The sequence below is a fragment of the Vicia villosa genome, linkage group LG6, assembly GCF_029867415.1.
Source record: "Vicia villosa cultivar HV-30 ecotype Madison, WI linkage group LG6, Vvil1.0, whole genome shotgun sequence".
Classification (NCBI taxonomy): domain Eukaryota; kingdom Viridiplantae; phylum Streptophyta; class Magnoliopsida; order Fabales; family Fabaceae; genus Vicia; species Vicia villosa.
Genome location: NC_081185.1, coordinates 74,864,623 through 74,884,556, shown reverse-complemented (window position 1 = coordinate 74,884,556; position 19,934 = coordinate 74,864,623). Strand labels below are relative to the sequence as shown.

The 19,934-nt window shown below is 35.7% G+C and overlaps 2 protein-coding genes and 1 pseudogene across 2 annotated transcripts; all 3 read right to left on the bottom strand.

The window, feature by feature from the left end:
• Positions 1-1,912: 1,912 nt before the first annotated feature.
• LOC131611670 (acetyl-coenzyme A synthetase, chloroplastic/glyoxysomal-like) lies at positions 1,913-3,487 on the bottom strand. Its single transcript, XM_058883593.1, has 4 exons — positions 3,123-3,487; positions 2,784-3,042; positions 2,590-2,680; positions 1,913-2,346 (listed from the first exon to the last, which is right to left on the bottom strand). Exons 2-4 carry the CDS (start codon positions 2,870-2,872, stop codon positions 2,197-2,199), a joined length of 330 nt encoding a protein of 109 aa, XP_058739576.1. The 5' UTR covers positions 2,873-3,042; positions 3,123-3,487; the 3' UTR covers positions 1,913-2,196.
• Positions 3,488-4,219: 732 nt separating this feature from the next.
• Positions 4,220-5,049, bottom strand: LOC131613881 (uncharacterized). Its single transcript, XM_058885518.1, has 4 exons — positions 4,868-5,049; positions 4,551-4,801; positions 4,419-4,467; positions 4,220-4,339 (listed from the first exon to the last, which is right to left on the bottom strand). Exons 1-4 carry the CDS (start codon positions 5,047-5,049, stop codon positions 4,261-4,263), a joined length of 561 nt encoding a protein of 186 aa, XP_058741501.1. The 3' UTR covers positions 4,220-4,260.
• An 8,644-nt stretch (positions 5,050-13,693) lies between these two features.
• On the bottom strand, positions 13,694-18,891 carry LOC131613879 (uncharacterized; annotated as a pseudogene).
• Between the last annotated feature and the right edge of the window lie 1,043 nt (positions 18,892-19,934).

The following is a 19,934-nucleotide window of genomic DNA, read 5'->3' as shown; positions in this document are numbered from 1 at the left end:
ATAACTTCGTCTTTTCGTTAATATTCAATATTTTGATCAGTAACTTTATGCTCACGTTAACATTCCATATTTTATCAGTAACTTCATGTTTCCGTTAATATTCAATACAGTTAATATTTTGATCAGAAATTTAATATTGCCTTCAAATATTCAACGCCTCTTTCACTACTTGAAATATTAAGTATGACAGCAGGAAAAAGAAAGCATTTACTTCAACTAAGATGCATTAAATTTCACTCATTTTAATAAGAGTCATGTGGAATAAAGCATTATTATATATGAAATACTTATATTTTTTATTTAATATAATGTAAATAAAAATTTAATATTATATAAATAAATTAACCACGGGAATCTACATAATTAAAATAAATATATTATATAATATATACTAAAATATTAAAAAGTAAGATAAATTACCGGGGTCTCTTTCAATATATTTTATTGATTAAAATACTAAAGTGGTCTCATACAATATATTTTTGTTCCTCTCAAGGTAAGGTTCAAGTAGGTTGAAATATGAAGATATGAATGACATCAATTCTAACATACTCCTAAAATGTAAAAAAGTGAGAACAAAGTATAAGAAAAATCATGAAAAACACCGAACAGAAAACAAATGGAGATTTTCTATCATATAGTAATCAAACCTCAGCAATTTCAATAGAGAGTCCGTACACTCTGAAGTGCTTGGAATGGAAAATGAAAATAAGAGAAATCAACATCTGCTACAATTAAGTTACTTAACCTAAAGTTTTTCTATTTATTTGAGCTTACTATAGAGTCCTCTTGGCAGTCATAAAACACATCAGATATGAATAACTTCTCAAGAATTGGACATCCATCTAAAAGCAACATAAAATCTAGATCCTTAAGAAAAGTAATAAATTGTAAATTAAGAGTTTTGAGCAATGGAAGTTCAACCGCAGAAAAACTATACTCAACCCAGATAAAACTATATTCTCGACCCCGGATGAGCCTACATCGAGAGTAAGGTGCTCGACACCGCGTTGCAAGACATAATTGAGCCATAACCCAAGAACTCTTGTTTATGGAGCCCAAGTCTCTTAATATTTGGACCAACCACATCTTGGTTCTTGTGGAAATTAAATGTACCACATAGACATTTTAGGTTGTGTTCTTCTGGCATATGGTTCATTGCATAATTTAGAATGCTAAGTATGAATACTGATACAGAGTTATGGTATCTATCATGCAAAAGTTAGAATATTTCGGTAATGAGAGTATGTTCTCCTTAACATTTTCCAAATCAATATCTGCATATCACAGCCAAATGCTGGCGTTATTTCCAGACCCAGCTGAACCGCTCTGCACTATTATAAACAAAACCATATCAGCATCATATCGAAATCATAAAGACCATGTCAATATCACTTTAATCTACACAATCTACCAAAGATACATCGTAAATCCTATTCATTCATTTATAAGAGAACAAAACATCAAACTTATTTCACCAATTCAATCCTAAAGCAACTCAATTCATTCTCGAAAATATCCAAATATACTAAACTGTCCAAAATCAGTGCAAAGATTCTATGCACAAGTCAAAAACATACATATACAACTGATACATTCCAAAGGAAAAACTCATATAAAACTCATAAACACATACACTCAGTTCAGACATTATTCGAAACAGGGACGATTCCATTCGGATTCAATGACCGTCACATTATCTCAGCAGCCGTATACATCAAGCTAACCGGTGTCTAAATAACATAACCTGCCGTATGTGAAGCTCTTCACACCAGTCCCAAAGGACCTGCTGCAAGCAAATATGTCATCAAGAAAGATAATGTATGTTAGGGAAATATAATCTCTTAAATGACTACTATGTCTATACATATAGCTCAAGAGGCAAAAGAGATGATTTTACCAAAACGGTCTGATCCCATAAATGGAAGTAGTAATAAGAGAGATTATTGACCCAAACTACTGAATATCTTCAAGGTTCCATATGCGTAAAGCAACACAAATGGGAAAAGGGAGAACCCTGCTGCTTGCATCATACATGTGGGGTGGAACAGAAGGGGCAAGAAAGGCTTAAGGAACCACTAATTATACTAATGATGCTTCCAGTCCTGTTTGATATTGTATACATTCTTCTGCAATGTTTTACTTTCAATTCTTTTCCATGTGTAAGAGCATTTTTTCACCATTACAAATAATTTTTCAGGAAGGTATCGAGTAAGCATAGATGTATCTTACCTCATCACCATATTGCATGAGGGACCGCACCAATGTAGGGGCAGTGTAGAATATTGATACTTTAAATTTATCAATAATGTTCCAACTACGCCCAGCATCAGGATAATTGGGAGCCTGCATTCATAGTATCAGATTCAGAGCAAAATATTTCTTTGCAATTCCATGACTCTTAAAAAAAATTTATCCATTAACTCAAATTGCCAAATTAATAGAATGATGTTGGTGGAAATCACTATTAATTTTTTCAAAAACCCCATAATATCAATCTTTCTAAAATATGTAGGCAAGTCAAAAAAATTATCTATAAAGCTTAGCTTGAGGGAATTAAAATTTTGCACTATGTTTCAAAATTATTACCCCTTCATACAGAACAACAGTTGCACCATTGAGTATGGGTCCATAAGTGACATAGCTGTGCCCAGTAATCCAACCACAATCCGCTGTGCACCTATAATCAGGGAATAGGGGTTATTAAATAAGACTACTGATCCTGTTTTCACCAAGAACACTTCAAAGATAAAAAATTATGCAAGATGAGCTTTCGAAGTTACCAGTAGACATCAGATGGTTTGTAATCAAATGCATACTTAAATGTTGTTGCAGTGTAATAATGCACAGTTAAAGCCACCGAAATTAGCATTCATGTCTAGAGTATTTCTGAACATGTTGTATGTTGTAAGGTGACGAAGTCCTTATCACCAACCCTCTTTGGATGATCAGAAAATCTTAGAGGTCAAAGGAGTGACCAATAGTTTTGAACAACTGATTTCCAGTTGTCAAAATCGTCAGCAAATTCACCAGGCAGCAATCCTAGTAGCGACACAGAAAGTTTAGTGACTAAGAAGTTAACGTTACAATATTTGTACTTCCGCAAAGAACATCACAATTACCATGTATGGCTGGCTCATTCATGTTCAAATTAGCCTGAGAAGGCCAGTTTTCCCTTTTTTCAATCGAAACCCAACGGCTGCTCTGCGCTCCTCCTTTGCAATTTTGCAATTCGCGATAATATGTAGACTCCACATCAATACCTCAAACATTATGTACCTCACAATCTTATCACCATCAGCGTACCACGCAATCTTGTCTCCTCTCTGATACTCTCTTTCACTGCAGCCAAACAACACCATAACCAAAACGAAAAATGAAAGTACGTAATCAAATTTGATATCAGAAAGAAAAGAAAAAAAGCATAACCAAACAACATTCACGATTCAGTTTCGCTCAAATTCATAGTGAAAGATTTTTTAGAATGATAGTTGATACCATAAGATAATAAGATCTAAGCATTACCTCAACACTCTAAACCAAATTATCACAGAAATACCATAATGTAATTGTCAATTTCCACTCCGATGAAAGTTAGGAAAACCAAAACATACCCGCTGATTCAAAGACAACATATACGACGCATTCCAGTTTTGTAAAAGATGCTACATCCACTCATTAAAGTTATGCTTCTGCCGTTCACTATTAGTTTATATGACAAATGTAAAAGAAAATAAATAAAAGACGTGTAGCAGATAAAGTGATGGTGAATCAAACCTTCAAAAACACGTATAAAAACTTACTTGAGACCCAAATTTATATATCGATTCCCTTTAGTTGCTGCATCAAGCACTGAAACCAAACCACAAACAGATCATAATTATTATTATTATTATTATTACTATTCTGAGCATTATATTTGAGAAAAAAAGGGGAATGAGTACCGGATTCTTGAAGATGACCGACGGCATCGGTAAAGCATTGAATATGATGTAGTGAGGTGTCGGTGGATTGGGAGAGGGACAATCGGAGTGCTTCAACCATATCGAACCCGACACCACCAAACTCGCCACCGGAAACGCAGCACAATTGATCTACCACCGGAAAATCGCACATCTCTATAAAACCGATGAAAACGTCGGATCCACGGTAATGTCGTCATATCAGATATTTTGGTTGGTACCCTATTTGTGACTTGTAAATGACATCTATGCTTAACCTTCCAAGTATCATAAACAAAAACAGTAAAAACAAATTAAGTTAACAATTAGCAAAGATCAAAGTGAATGGATACAATTGGGATGCTAGACTATCAACGCTCTTCATTTCCTCATTCAATCTGCATCGTTAAGCATCAAACTTTATCTAATTCATTCAACTTTCTGAGAAAATTATCAAAAACACGTATAAAAACTTACTTGAGACACGAATTTATATATCGATTCCCTTTAGTTGCTGCATCAAGCACTGAAATCAAACCACAAACAAATCATGATTATTATTATTATTACTCTGAGCGTTATATTTGAGAAAAAAAGGGGAATGAGTACCGGATTCTTGAAGATGACCGGCGGCGTCGGTGAAGCATTGAATATGATGATATGAGGTGTCGGTGGATTGAGAGAGGGACAATCGGAGTGCTTCGAAGACGGAGGTGAAGCTCTGACTAATGGCGAAGGAATCTCGTTCGACAACTTCAATTGCTTTCAATATTTCTCTGTGATTGTTGGTGTTGAAGGAGCTACCATCTAATGTTAGGGTTACTTCAATTGAGAAGATTAATGGGTGGATTGAAACGATTCTGAAAGCATTATTTCAATTGCATGAATATAGGAAAGATTAGAAGTGGAAAAGGGAAATAAATTACAATGATTTGGGTAACAGGGGTTTGGAACGTGGATGGGCAGAGAGAGAGTAAAGAATCTGTAACTGCAATAGCATGAGAAGCTGTGAGGGTGAAACTTCCACAGGAATAACTGCCGCAGCCCACCAGGCAGTTGAAGGATCAAAAATTTGTAGTAACCACCAAAGCTGATATGGATCAACCATAGAAGAGTTGCTGATGTGGATAGCCTAAGAAAGTCCCAAATGGTAGACTTTTCTTATATGATAGATTAACAATAATACTTTTCTCGTGTTCAAGGAAAGAGAAAAACCTAGTTTTTCGGATGAAGAGGTTGGCATCTCAAAGCTTAAGGCGGTGGCTAGGAAAAAGAAATTATATAAACAATTAAATGAATTAGGTGGGGCCAAAGTTGGGGCAAAGGGTAGGCCCAGTAAGAGAAACTTTCTTCCCAAGCCCATGAAGCAGAAGAAGGACGCTGTTCTTTCTTTGGATGGCCCTAATCAGGTGCTTTCTTCTAATGCTTACTTTAATTCTCTCGCTATTGCTGTTCCTAGTAGTACCAATGATATCATTGAATCGACTTCTTCTGCCTCTCAGCCAGTTGACTCAGATATTGTTAGATGCAATTCTAGAACTCTATCTAATTTAGACAGAAGCAGTGGTGGAAGGTTGAGAAAGGAGTTGGCAAAATTAGGAGTGTTTCTTGCTTAGGAAGGGAATGGTGATTTAAATAATATGCTGGATATGGAAGTACTGTCTAGGGGAGGTAAAAGAATTGAGGGAAGGAAGGCGACTTTGAACTGTTTTAAATGATTATTGGAAGCTTTAACATAAGGGGTAAAAGAAAAAAAATTAGAAGCTTATTATCAAAAGGAAGGGCTGATTTCTTTCTTATCCAAGAAATGAAATTGAAAAATATTCCGGTTTCAATTGTGAGAAGTATGTGGGGGGAGGATGAAATGGATTATTCTTTTTCAGGTTCGGAGGGTCTATCAGGAGGTTTATTGTCCATCTGGAGAACAAATTCGGTCACCTTTTTGGCTAGTTTTGGTGGCCCGGGGTTTCTTGGATCAAAAGTTATGTGGAAAGGATCTTGTTACTATATATTCAATGTGTATTCTGCTTGTACAGTGTCTCTTAAACGTGTTCTATGGTCCCGTTTGATTGAGCTGAAAAACAAGTATCAAGATGGCGAATGGATTATAGGGGGGATTTTAATTCGGTGAAAAAGAGAAGTGAGAGAAGCGGAACTTCTTCAGGAAGTAGCAACTTGGAATGGAGAGAGTTCTCGGATTTCATAGATGATACCGGTCTTGTTGACGTTCCTTGCAAAGGAAAGAGATTCACTTGGTTTAGTGGCGATGGAAAGTCTAAAAGTAGAATCGATAGATTTCTTGTTTCTAATAACATTATTTCGAATTGGGGGTGGTTGGCCAATGGATAGGGATGAGAGATGTTTCCGACCATTGTCCGGTTTGGTTTATGGTAGACTAAGAAGATTGGGGACCAAAACCATTCAAATTCAATAATGAATGGTTTAATGACAAGAGTTTCTTTGATTTTGTTAAGAAGGAATGGGAAGAGATTAATGTTCATGGGAGAGGAGATTTTGTTTTGAAGGAGAAATTTCGATTAATTAAAGAAAGATTGAAATGGTGGGAAAAAATGTTTTTGGTAAAATTGATTTGGAGATTGAGGAAAATGTAAAGGATTTGAACGAGTGGGATGATAGGGATTATTGGGAGGAAGAAGTCCACCTAAACAAGGTAAAAGCTTCGAAGAACATTTGGTTTAATCTCAAATTAAAGGAAAACATGCTTATTCAAAAAAGTAGATTGAAGTGGCTAAATGATGGTGATGCTAATAGTATATTTTTCCATAATATTGTGAAGGAGAGGAGGCGTAGGAACCGTATTTGCTCGTTAAACACTAATGAGGGAGTCGTTAATTCGGTTAATGCGGAGAAGGAAGCTGTGAAGTCTCATTTTGAAAGCAAATTCAAGGAGGATTGTTTTGAGAGACCTTTGATGGATGGAATTGACTTAAATTCTTTGAGCGAGGAGCAATCTTTATCGATTGAGGTTCCTTTTTCGTTGGAAGAAATTAAAGAGGCGGTGTGGAGTTGTGATGGCACAAAAAGTATGGGGCCGAATGGTATTTCTCTTCTTTTTATTAAGAAGTGTTGGTCTTTTTTAAAAGAAGATGTTCTTGCTTGTTTTAATAGTTTTTTCTCCTGAGCGGTGTTGTCCAAATGTATTACATCTTCTTTTATTTCTCTAATTCCGAAGAATAGCAATCCTTTATTGTTAGATGATTACCGGCCAATATGTCTTGTGGGAAGTATTTTCAAGATGGTCTCTAAACTTTTGGCTTGTAGGATTAAGAAAGTTCTTCCTTCTATCATTTCTAATTTCCAAAGTGCTTTCGTTCCGGGTAGACAAATGATGGATGGAGTCTTAATTGTCAATGAGTTAGTTGATTTTACTAGTAAAGAGGGAAAGGAATGCCTTCTTTTTAAAGTTGATTTCGAAAAGGCTTATGAAAAAGTGAGTTGGAATTTTCTTAGGTACTTGATGAGAAGGATGGGTTTTGGGAATAGATGGATGAGGTGGATGGAAGCTATTGTTTTCTCTAGCAAGATGTCGGTGATTGTTAATGGTAGTCCAACGAAGGAATTCTTGGTGGAAAGGGGTCTTCGTCAAGGAGATCCTATCTCCCCCTTTCTTTTTGTTATAGTGACGGAAGGTTTAAAGGCTTTGGTTGGAAGAGCGGTCGATAACGGTGACTTTGTTGGTTTTAATGTGAATGGAAAATGCTTTGTAGATATTCTCCAATTTGCCGATGACACGCTCTTAATTGGCAATGGGAGTTGGAATCACATTTAGGCCATTAAGGCGGTTTTACAGAGCTTTGAATTGGTGTCGGGCCTTCGTATTAATTATCACAGGAGCAAGTTGATAGGGATAAACATTAACTCACATTTTATGGGAGTGGCTACCAATTTCCTTAATTGTAGGGAGGAGGAGAAGGAGTTCAAATTTCTCGGTATTCTTGTTGGTAAAAATCATAGGAGAATCTCTTCTTGGAAGCCCCTTTTGGACAATGTTAGGAGGAGATTGAATTCTTGGAAAGGGCGGTGGCTTATTTTTGGTGGGAGGATAACTCTTTTAAAATCGGTTCTAAGTAGTTTGGCGATATTCACTCTTTCTTTCTACAAAGCTCCGAAGAAGATAATATCAGAGATTAACAAGATGCAAAGTAATTTTTATGGGGAGGGACGGAAGAGAAAAAGGAAAATGCATTGGGTGAAGTGGAATGACATGTGCCTTCCGGTGGAGAAAGGAGGGCTTGGATTTAGAAGATTGGACCTTTTTAATAAGGCGCTTCTTTTGAAGTGGAATTGGAGGGTTTCCGGTGCATCTAATGAATTATGGTATAGAATGTTCAAAGCTCGGTATGAGGATGTGAATCTTAGGTTGAGCGGTGATTATTTGAAAGCTAAGAAGGATAGATCATCGTCGGTGTGGTGGGCGGATTTATTATCTTTGGGGAAAGAGTTACCGGAGAATTTTTTTACTAACAATTTTCATTTTCAGGTTGGAGACGGGCACGATATTTCTTTTTGGAAATCTCATTGGTTGAATTGCGGTATTCTAAAGGATCTTTTTGCGAATCTTTACAAGTACTCTTTGTTGCAAGAAGTTTTAATCGGAGCCATGGGTGGATGGATTGATGGGACTTGGTCTTGGGGAGATTTAGGTGTCTCTGTTAACCATGCTTTACGTGAGGATGCTGCTCCGAATGCTGCTCATTTTGATGGTGAGGTTTCTACCCCTGCTGTTGGTGTTTTTGCTGCTCCAAATGATGCTGTTCTGAATGTCCTCTCTGCCCCTGCAAGTGACCATGCTGCCGGTGAAGCTGCTGTTGGTGTTGCTTCTGACCGAACCGGTTCTGTTTGGCCCGGTAATGCGGGAGCTTCTTTCTCTGTGCAATCGGGTGCTGTTGCCCTTCTTTGTGATCTTAACAGCATTTATCTTTTATTAGCCGAGGCAAGGCTATCAGCTTCCCGTGCGGACTCAGCTCGTTGGAAGCTTCATCCGGATGGAGATTACACCGTAGCATCATGCTACCATTTCCTGTGTAGTTTTTTTGTTCCTCTTGGACCGGCTAATATATTTGACTCGGCTTTCTTAGATATTTGGAAGATTGATGCCCCCTTGAAAGTGAAAGCTTTTGGATGGAGATGCTTCATCAACAAAGTCCCAACCAAGGATTCTCTATTGTTTAAAGGTATCATTACTAATACCTCAAACTTGGAGTGTGTTTTTTGTGCCGATTCTAATGAATCTCTTCTCCACTCTTTTCTTTCTTGCCGGAATGCCGGTATTGTTTGGAGAGAAATGGCCGATTGGATCGGGTTACCATTTAAAATCGGGTTAAATTTTAAGGAGTGGTTTATCTTTTGGAGCTCCTTTTGTCGGTCTAAGAAAGTTAAAGTTGCGAAAGTTGGTATCGTTTGGTTAGCTATTCTATGGAGCTTGTGGATGCGTAGGAACGATATAGTCTTTAACCATGGATCGTGGAATTCGAGGGATGTTGTTTGGAGTTGTAAGACTTTAGTTTGGAGGTGGTCGTATATCGGAAAAATTACACATTCCAATTATAACTTTTTTTGAGTTTAGCAATAACCCATTGTTTTACTTAAGTTAAGTTTCAATCGGTTTGTAATTTTCTTTTTTTGGCTTTTTGGTGTTGTAATATCGAACGGTTGGAGTTTAAGATATATTTCTTGATTTCAAAAAAAAAAAAAACTATATAGTAATAATAAATACTAATAATGTACTAAACATAATAATAAATACTAACAAATATTAATAATATAAATGGAATATATTTAAATTTACCGAATTTTCAATTGGTTCATTTGATTTGCCTCCGCACTGCAAAACCATGGGTGCGGGACATGGTGGACATGCGGGCATTGCACATATTATGAATGGAAATAATTCAAACCGTTAATACAATTATGTCTTTGTGTGACGTGTATTATACCATATACTCCTATATTCTATGTATATCCTAATAAGAACTACAATCCTGATAAATTAAATTAATATTTATATGAAAATCATCATTTTAGACATTTTTTTCTTAATTTATATATTTTTTAACCATAATTATATAATATTTATTTAATATTTATATCGACACCCGTGCGTTTCACGGATCTTTGGTAGTGATAGATGAAAACAAGATAAATTAACATCCATTTTATTTTATTTTTTGCCAAATCCATTTTCATTAATTTGGAATGAAAAATTTATATAGATGAAAAAAATAATAAATCTGAAACATTAATTACTATGCAAATGCTTCTTTTCGAAAGTGTATACAAAAAAAAAATGTCAAGAAAAAAGTGTAGAGGAATTTTGTAAGTTTGGCTCATTGTTTAAGTTACTCATATGAAGTTATGCATAATCAATTCAGGGGACGATTCAAGTGAGAACACTTGGTTATTATGAGAATTGAGAACAATGAATCACGACCATTAAATTTGATTTTAATGGACTAAATTGGTTTCTTTTTCTATTTTAATTTAAAATAAATATTAAGATCATAGAAAGGAAAACCAATCCAATCCATTAAAATCAAATTTAATGGTCGTGATTCATTGTTCTCATTTCTCATAATAACCAAGTGTTCTCACTTGAGTCGTCCCCAATCAATTTATTCAAATAGATTAAATATCTAATTATAAAAAATTTACTGCTATAATAATTGAAAATTATGATATTTAATTTCAATGACAAGTGTTAAATCTCTTGACCATTAAGATGGGTAATGTAATGCAGTTACTCCGCATATTCCACCTTTTCAATATCATCTGCTACCTAGAAAATACAACAACTTCAAGTAGTATCCATACCTTCCACTAGTTTAAAAAGAAAGAAGAGATTCATATAATAATATTGGTATTGGTTTATTTCTGCAATTGTTTAATCGCAATAATATGGGTGCAACTCAATCAGTTGAACAAGTTTGCAAGGCTCAGCTGAGAGTTATGGTGGACAGAGAAAGCAACAAGGTTCTTTATGCCGAGGCTGGTAAGGATTTCGGCGACGCTCTCTTGAGTTTCTTAACATTGCCATTAGGGACTATTACTAGACTCGTGGCTAAAGACTCAAATATTGAAGCAGTTCCATTTGGAAGCCTGAGTTCACTCTATCAAAGTATAGTAGATCTTGATCAACAGTATACATGCAAGGAAATGCTACTCAATCCTAGAAACTCAATGGATGCTTATTGCCACAAACTCAAATTCAACATAGATGACATGACACTGAACCTATGCAGTATTTTATCTGTGAGAATTCGAATTGTAATCGGAACCAATTTAGCCTATATATGCTTGAAGGAGTCTCTTCTTTAGAATGTATTGATAATTTATACAAAAGTGTTGCGATGTTGAGTCAAGATATGTATTTAGTGTCACGGGATATGAGAGAAAAGCTAAGTAAGCCTCTTGTTGCCACACAATTCGAACTCAGTAACCAGAATGTGAAAGAAAAACTAAGTAAGCCTCTAGTTAAATCATGCTTTGTTGGCGCTGTTACCACTTTGGGAAAATATGGGAGTTATCATGGAGATAGTGTTCTACCTTTGAAGTTGATAGATCCCAAGTTTTCAGCTTCAAATTCATCAATTTCTGGAAATTTTGCAAAAGGTTCGTGTTCGTCCATGTTTATGGTGACAGATAATTTGGTTGTGACTCCAATGTCATCCTTCAATGCTATCTGGTATTTGAATCGTTTAAATATTCCTCTGTTGGATGTGGAGGAAAGAGTTGTTAAAATTGGTCTAAAGGAGGTAAATTCACTCTGTAAAACTCATATCTTAGCATTGTTATCAACTATCAAGTAAACGCATTTTGCATTCATTATTACAATGTTTGAATTGTTTATATGTTGCAGGGTCTCGGTATTTTAAAAGTTTCTCTGACCTCAACTTCTGCTTTAACGAATGGTCTCAGCATTGTTTTTAAATTGCGGATGCTGTCACGGATGCAGCTGTGGTGGCATTCGCTGGGGTTGTGGTCAGTCATTATGGTTGTGTTAGTTGCTTTTGCGGTTGTTGGTCGCGTTGCCACTATTGCGGAGGAAAATCCTTTTAAATATTCACAAAACATATAAAAGAAAGATCATCACTGTTGCATTGCAGTGCAACAAAAACCATGGTATTAACCAATTCTTAGCCATAGTAAAGAGATGTAATGATCAAATATTTTCCTCTAGAATTCTTGTACTTGATACAGCTTCATCAGATGTTGGATTATGGTTTATTTTGTCTTTCTCGATTCTATATTTTCATTTCTATTATTCCAAATGGTCTAATATAATTTCCAGTTTACTAATCTATATTCTGCTTCCTTCAATGAGAGACCAGGTCCAATAAAAACTGAATGAATCTCTATATTCTGCTCACCAATTGTACAACATACATACATACAGTGCATGGAATTAAACGTATACTAGTATGTATTGTGAAAACTTAGAAAAACTAACTATAATTTGAAGTGCTTTAAGTGATAAGCTATCAAACTTGTAAATCATAAAGTACGCATGTTAGCAAAAATATTGCATGTTCTAAGCAATGCAAACCCTCATGAAAGAGGTGTAAAACTTCATTAAAGGAGAATGAAACACATAGATGAAAAGAGAAGAAGGAGAAAGACGAATATGCATTCATTAGCTTCAAAAGTCTTACATGAAGAGTTGTAAATGGAGTTAAGTTGGTTACACCTTCTGACTAACTCATGCATGAGATTATGCAACGTGATATTCTTCATCTTTTTCTATTTCTTCTATATGTGTTGTTAACCTCCTGTTTCTCGCGAACATTCTCTAACCTCTTATTAACGGTTAGTTGCAGGATATGCTACAAGAATACTAGATTTACTGTGGAGTTTTTAATGTGAATCAATGATCAAGAAGAAATGCAAAAGAACAAGGCAAATTCAAAGAAGAAACAAAGTAAACAAAAAAAAAAAAAGACTCAAAATGAAAAGGCTGGAAATTGCTTTGAATTAAAATAGTGGAAGAAACATACATTGCAAACAGTGAAACTCGTTTCTCTCTTAAAAGCGGATACTTTGAGCGTAATGTTTTCAATGTAATAAATTGCGACCTTTTAAACTTAATACAATAGTTTGCTTAAATAGATAATACATATAAGTATTCATTGACGGTTACTAGTATCCCACGTTGGAATTTTGTGTGAAGCTGTTCCCAAACTTTCCCACGTTCTACTTCATAACTCGTAAGTTGAAACCTCCTCTTGCCGCCATTTTACCAAGCATGTCGATGGTCGGACCGAATTTCCCAAGTGACGTCCTAGTCGACCAGCCTTTGGAAATTCCTCACTAACTACGTCGACAACCCCCATACTTCTTTCACATAATGGGCCTTTTGATAAAAAATACCTTCTCCACTTGGGCCAGCTTATTTCTTGAGGCCCATAGTATCCTAGTCGAAAATTGCTTGTCAACAAATTTCCCCATAAAATGCCAATTTCGATAGAGATTGTATCGATGAAGAACTTGGGCATTTTCTTTTCTCGTGTTTTTTTACTACACGTCTTCTCAAAATGACGTCACGCGTCATCATGACCACTTTCTGCGCAACAGTTTCCCATGTCAATCCATCATTTCTCACGATGACTCCTAATTTTTAGGACTTGGGCTTTCAAACCAAACTCCACCAACTTTCCCACTCCCTGTCTGTCATCGTTAGATCGAACAACACCTGTCAGTCATCGACGGGTCTATTTCCCTTTAAATAATTGCTTTAGACAATCACTATTTCCTTCTTCTTCTTCTTCTTCCATTTGCTCATTTCCAGAACTCTCTTAAACAGAACACCGTCACATTTTTAGTATTTCTTCTCATCATTTCACTACAATGGTAACTCTTGCTTCTACTCCCATTAGTATTGGTAACAATTTTGTGGCTTTTGCCCTTGAAGATGACCCAAACCTACCACTCATTCCGCAACCACCGCCCATCGAGTCAAGCCAGGTTGTTATTTGGCATAAACAAATGCTTATCCCTTTCACAGTCTCTGGGGAACTTTTTGCCTTCCATGGACCGTATCTAACCCGCAAAACTGATCCCAAGCAAGATCAAACGTTATTTACTTATTTTACTCCTGCCAAACCTCTTGTCTTTGGTCAAGAAAGCCCTCTGGATATGCAGTTTGTAGACATGCTGTGAGGGATATTCATTCTATGCCACTCCAGGAAAGCCAGATTATTTGGCTTGCTTGGACAAAGTCCAAGGCAAGAAGGAAGCGCAATGGGAAGCGGCAGGTATCTTTGATGCGATCCAGTTGTCGAGGAATGACCATAGAATCAACCTTAGTATGATTACGATGTTGATTTTCTTTTGGGAAGGTTCGACTAACACTTTTCATCTTCAATGTCAGATGTTAACTCCAACCCTCTTCGATGTGGCGGCCATTACTGGTATTTCTCCGCTGGGTGAAACCTTCGACCCCACTCTGTCGACTCAACTCACATTTCAGTTTGCTCGTGCCAGCTTTAAACACTATATCACAGATCATCATGTCACGAACATCCTCGACGTATCTGATGAGGAACATGTCGCTTTCCTCACTCTTTGGCTTTATTATTTTCTATTCTGCCCTAGATCATTACAAATAGTTAAAGACTTTATCCCCTTGGCGATCCAAATTCATGAGGGTCGACAAATTTCTTTGAGCAAACATCTACTGGCGTACCTTTATCATATGTTAAGTGTTTCCACTTCAAGGATAAAGGATATTCCCAAGAACCCCAAAGGACCGACCCTCTCAGGCCCCTTCTTGCTCCAGAAGCATTGACTGAATACCACTTTTGAGCACTGACTAGCTTGCCATATATCGGTATATGTTGACATTCGGTGAAGGATAGCTCTGTCGAAGGCTGGAGGCTATCCCTGGTTACCCCTCACGAAACTTCAAGCATGTACGTTTTCATGAAGTATATAAATTTGTTCTTTGACACTACTACCTTCGTCGAGGCTATGGCTCCGTTTGTGAAAAGAACTGTCAGCCATGTCCTAGTTTAAAGATCCATTCCCTAGTGTTAGTCCCAAACTGGCTGCTATATCGAATGATGTATGGAGAGCATTCTCTACTCCTACATTTCTATCCTTTCACATTAACTCTGGGTCTAAAGCTTAAGGCATCGTGAGTTACCAGCTAAATCTGGTGGCCCGACAATTTGGCCTTAGCCAAATGCCCCAAAAATCTCTTATCTCCCATGATCAGGATGTCGTCTAGGGTGATCAATAATTGACTGCTGAAAAGCACATTAATTGTCTTCATTTTTACCGAACTACTCAAAATCTTGAATTCCCATCGTTCAAATTCAAAACTTCATTTTTCCATTCAAAAGAATTTGCCCATTGGTGGTCTAAGTATCAAGCACGGTATTTTTCTTCGCCTAACTTCCTCAAAAAACTAATGGACCCCTTCAACACTTGGGAAAACAGTCGACCTTCCCTTGAGAGGCCCCAACTGAGAATTAGCAATCAAATCCTAACGTTGCAATTGAAGGAGCTCGACCTAATAAGGTTTACTCTCTTTTCTCCAATCCCCTTATATCCTTCGCTCATAAATCCCTTCTTTACAGATTATTCTATTGTTTCTAAGGGAGGCAACGCTCTTCGACTGTCAAAACGCTTCCAACAAACCAAAAAGGACGAAGGTTCTCGTGCCTTTGCAACCTCAGGTATGATTTTTTACATTTTCTTATGTACTGGCGTCAACTAGACCAAAAAGGATAAAGGTTCTCGTGCCTCTTATTAAAGGTTACTTGCGGCTACAAAAATTCTAGACTTAGTGTTAAGTTTTTATACTTGATATATATATATATATATATAAATAAATGCGGGTAAAAAGTATAGGTATGGGTACTTACATACCCATAAGACACGGATATGAGTGTTATAGTTGTTACAAAAGCGAATATGAATTTGATTATGAGAATTTTTTCTAACTGCATGTATGGGAATGAGTACTATAATACCTTACTCATTCCGTATCAATATTGTGGCTTCAAAACACATTAAAGTATCTAAAAAACCCTTATGCACATAATTGTAATTCTTTTTTTTATTGATCACCTAATGTACTTTATCCAATACAATTTCATTTTCCAATTTTTTTTGGTATTAAGGAATATTCCCAATTTTTACTTTTAAAAAACAATTAAATAAATTAAGCAAGTTAATGCAAGACATTGAATACAATACATTCTGCAATAATTATGGTACTATTTCAAATAGAAAATATTCAATGATGCATTTGGTTGATGTGCCACGCTCAACTTTTAACCAACTATAATAAAAGCTTGAAAGGGTTTGGTGGAGCTGATTGCAAGATATGTGGAGGGGTCAAGGAATCAACACTGCATGCTTTAATGGATTGTCCCAGAGCAAAGCAACTTTGGACTCATAAGGTCCCTGATAGAATTAAGACAGATTTCTTTTCCATGGAGTTAGCAGAGTGGATTGACCTCACTCTTAGTATAAACCATAATTGGGCCAGCTATTGGGCTGTTGGGTGCCATAGTTCTATCTAATCTAGATATGTGTTATGTTTCTCCCAAAAATTTAGAGCTACTAGTATTATTCTTGTATTAATTATGCCAGTGCGTGCATACAATATTTTTGCTAACATGCATACTTTTTATGTTTGATTTACAACTTTAATAGCTCATCACAGAAAGCTCTTCAAATTGTAGTTATCTTCTCAGTTCTCACAGTATATACTATATAATATGTGTATTTTCATGCATTGCATGTATGTTGTACACTTGGTAAGCTTACTACACAGATTCATTCAGTTTTTTAAGGAGATACCATAAAGATTAATAAGCTACAAATTGCATAATATCATTTAGAATATTATAAATGTAAATAGGGTCATGCTAGGGCACATGTTAAGGATACTATAATTAGAAAAAGTTAAATATAATTAAATGCAATAAAATCATATTTAAAGTTTCGATACACTGAATGCACAAGTTCCAAGAAAAAATTTCTATAAATATCTCATTAACTTGTGCCCTTGGGACACATGTTAGCTTTTCCCATGTAAATATATCATTGAAAAGGACAAAATAAAATCAAACATATGATGAAATTGTATATATCAACTGCAAGCAATCCAAAGGAAATTTTTTAATTGTCTATGAATTGGTTGATACCATGGCTTTTGTTGTACTGCAACATTGGTTCGATCCTACCTCATCATAAACAACATTAGTTATGCTTGACCAAAAACCGCAAAAGAAACTAACACAATCATGATGACCAACCACAACCACAACGAAAGCCACCACTGCTTCCGCGGTTTCAAAGTATTGGTGAGACCATTTGTTAAAGCAGAAGTTGAGGTCAGAGAAGCTTTAAGAATACTGAGACCCTGCAACATATAAACAATACAGACATTGAAATAAATAATGAATAAAAAATGAATATGCAACATATAAACAATACAGACATTGAAATAAATAATGAATAAAAAATGAATAACAATGCTAAGAGTATTACACAGTGAATTTACCTCCTTTAGACCAATTTTAACAACTCTTTCTTCCACGTCCAATAGAGGAACATTTAAACTATTTAGATATGAAATAGCATTGAAGGACGATATTGGAGTCACAACCAAATCATCTGTCACCATAAACAAGGACGGACCTTTTGCAAATATTCCCAAACTTGAAGAACTTGAAGCTGAAAACTTAGGATCTACCAACTTCAAAGGTACAGAACTTCCCCCATGTTTGCGTGAAGTAGTAATGGCATAGATAGGTAAGGAAGCTGCATCAATTGGTAATATCTGGTTACTGAGCTCAAATTGTGCAGCAACAAGAGGCAGGCTTAGCTTTTCTCTAGCATTGTCTGATTCTAAATACATATCTGGACTCAACTTTGCCACACTTTTATATAAATTATCAATACATTCTAAAGAAGAGACTCCTTCAAGCATATGCAACACTCCCCCTAAGGGAAAAGTTTGGAAACTGAAAACAAAGTCAATAAAATCTACTCCTGCTTCAGCAAACAAAATCTTTCCAGTTGAGTTTTGTCTCACTACTTTGACAGACATCTGCCTACCCTTGTCAGATGTCACCTCTCCAATCTTAAATTCGGTTTGGTTTCTATTTTTATGTTCTACATGGAAATGTTTCTTCTTAAAGATGGAATCTGTCAAAGGTGTCTTTGAAGTCAATGACAACTTCAGAATATCAACTACCTGAGAAAAACATGAAGAAATTTTTAATTAGGAAAAACAAAATCAAATACAGGATGAGAGTTATAGAGATAGTAGCATGCATGCCTCTTTTTTGGTGATTTCAACATTTTGTTCCACAATGGCGTCAAAGTTAGTGATTTTATGTTTTTGATGTAGATGTACAACCGATCCATAAACATTAGGCATCACAGAAAGATCATCAGAAACGATGAATGAAGCATTTTCCTTAGCAAAACCATTTTCTAAACTCTGATCTTCTGGTTGTGAGGATAGGAATGAAACTCCATTCATTGCTCTTCCACAGCTACAGTTTTGATTCACAAATAAGCTTAAACGGTGCTGATTACACTCCCAATTCTCACAGAGGAAAGACTGCATAGGTTCAGTGTCATCTATGTTGAGTTTGAGTTTGTGGCAATAATCATAACTTGAGTTTCTAGGATAAAGTAGCATTTCCTTGCATGTATGTGTACATAGATATTGTTTATCAAGAGCTGCTATGCTTTGATAGAGTGAAGTCAGGCTTCCAACTCGAACTGCTTCAATATTCGAGTCCTTAGATACGAGTCTGGTAATAGTCCCTAAAGGCAATGTTAAGAAACTGAAGAGAGCATCAACAAAATCCTTACCAGCCTCAGCATAAAGAACTTTGTTCCTTTCTCTGTCGAACATAACTCTCAGCCGAACATTGTAAGCTTGTTCATCTGATTGAGCTGCATCCATATTATTGCAAATGCGCAATTGCAGAAGTAAAATAATACGAAGTACAGACAGTTACTAAAATGAACGTCTTGTTTCTTTTTAAATTAGTGGAAAAAATTGATAATACTTGAAGTTGTTATAGTTTCTAGGTAGTATATGACATTGGAAAGGAAAAAATAATTTATTAACCTACACCAGAGAGAATGCAACAAATTAAAGGCTCTGTTAATGGTTAATTTGATGTTTTATTTTAAAAATTTAGAGAATGTACTAGTAAATAACAACGTTTATCCAAGAGATACAGTAAATATCTTAGTATTGAACAAAATACATGAACCGGAATACTATGTGATCAAGGGAGTGTTACTTTGGAGAGGAAATAACCGCATCACATTAATAATTGTTTAACAATCAATGAATATTATCACAATATTATTGCATGGGTAAAAAAAGCCTTAAAGAACAATAACTAAAAGTCAATTAATAGGTTTAAGAATATGAAACAATTTCAATGAATTAAACAATTTCAATTTATCAGCCTTAACAAGCAATTGTTCTTATTTTCGAACAATCATTGAAAAGCAACCTTTCTAAGTAAAATGTTGAACATAGAAAGGAAAATAGTGATTCATATCCATAACTTATTAGTATAATTTACAAAGTTGCTAATAATAGTGAAAAATGAATTGGATTGTTTACTGAATTACAGTATAGCATAAAATTAAATGTCGAATTAAGAGGGTAAAATTAAGTTTGAAGATGATGATGATGAAACCAAGGAAGCAGAGAGAGAATCGGGAATGTTGCATGCTGGTGTGAAGGTGGGCGAGGAGGGTTTCAACCACGGTTGGGTTTTGGAAGGAGCAAGGTGTGAGGCAAGGTGTTTGATGAAAGAGAAATGCCACTGAAAAGATTTGATGGAAAAAATGTAATAAATATAAAATCTGGGATAAATTTAACAACTTGAAGTTTAGCTGGCAAGAATATCAGATCTTAGAATCATAGCTAGGGGTGATCAAAACCAAACCAACCCAATAAAAAACCACAAACCAAACCAAACCAAA

Bases quoted from the DNA above. Each gene is read 5' to 3' on its own strand.
- LOC131611670 (XM_058883593.1), bottom strand. From the start codon at position 2,872: ATGCTAATTTCGGTGGCTTTAACTGTGCATTATTACACTGCAACAACA. The intron at 2,681-2,783 runs GTAACTTCGAAA...CCCTGATTATAG, and splicing joins AAACCATCTGATGTCTACTG to GTGCACAGCGGATTGTGGTT. The intron at 2,347-2,589 runs GTAATAATTTTG...CTATGAATGCAG, and splicing joins CTGTTGTTCTGTATGAAGGG to GCTCCCAATTATCCTGATGC.
- LOC131613881 (XM_058885518.1), bottom strand. From the start codon at position 5,049: ATGGTTGATCCATATCAGCTTTGGTGGTTACTACAAATTTTTGATCCT. The intron at 4,468-4,550 runs GTACTCATTCCC...GTTTGATTTCAG, and splicing joins CGGTCATCTTCAAGAATCCG to TGCTTGATGCAGCAACTAAA. The intron at 4,340-4,418 runs GTAAGTTTTTAT...TTAACGATGCAG, and splicing joins TATATAAATTCGTGTCTCAA to ATTGAATGAGGAAATGAAGA.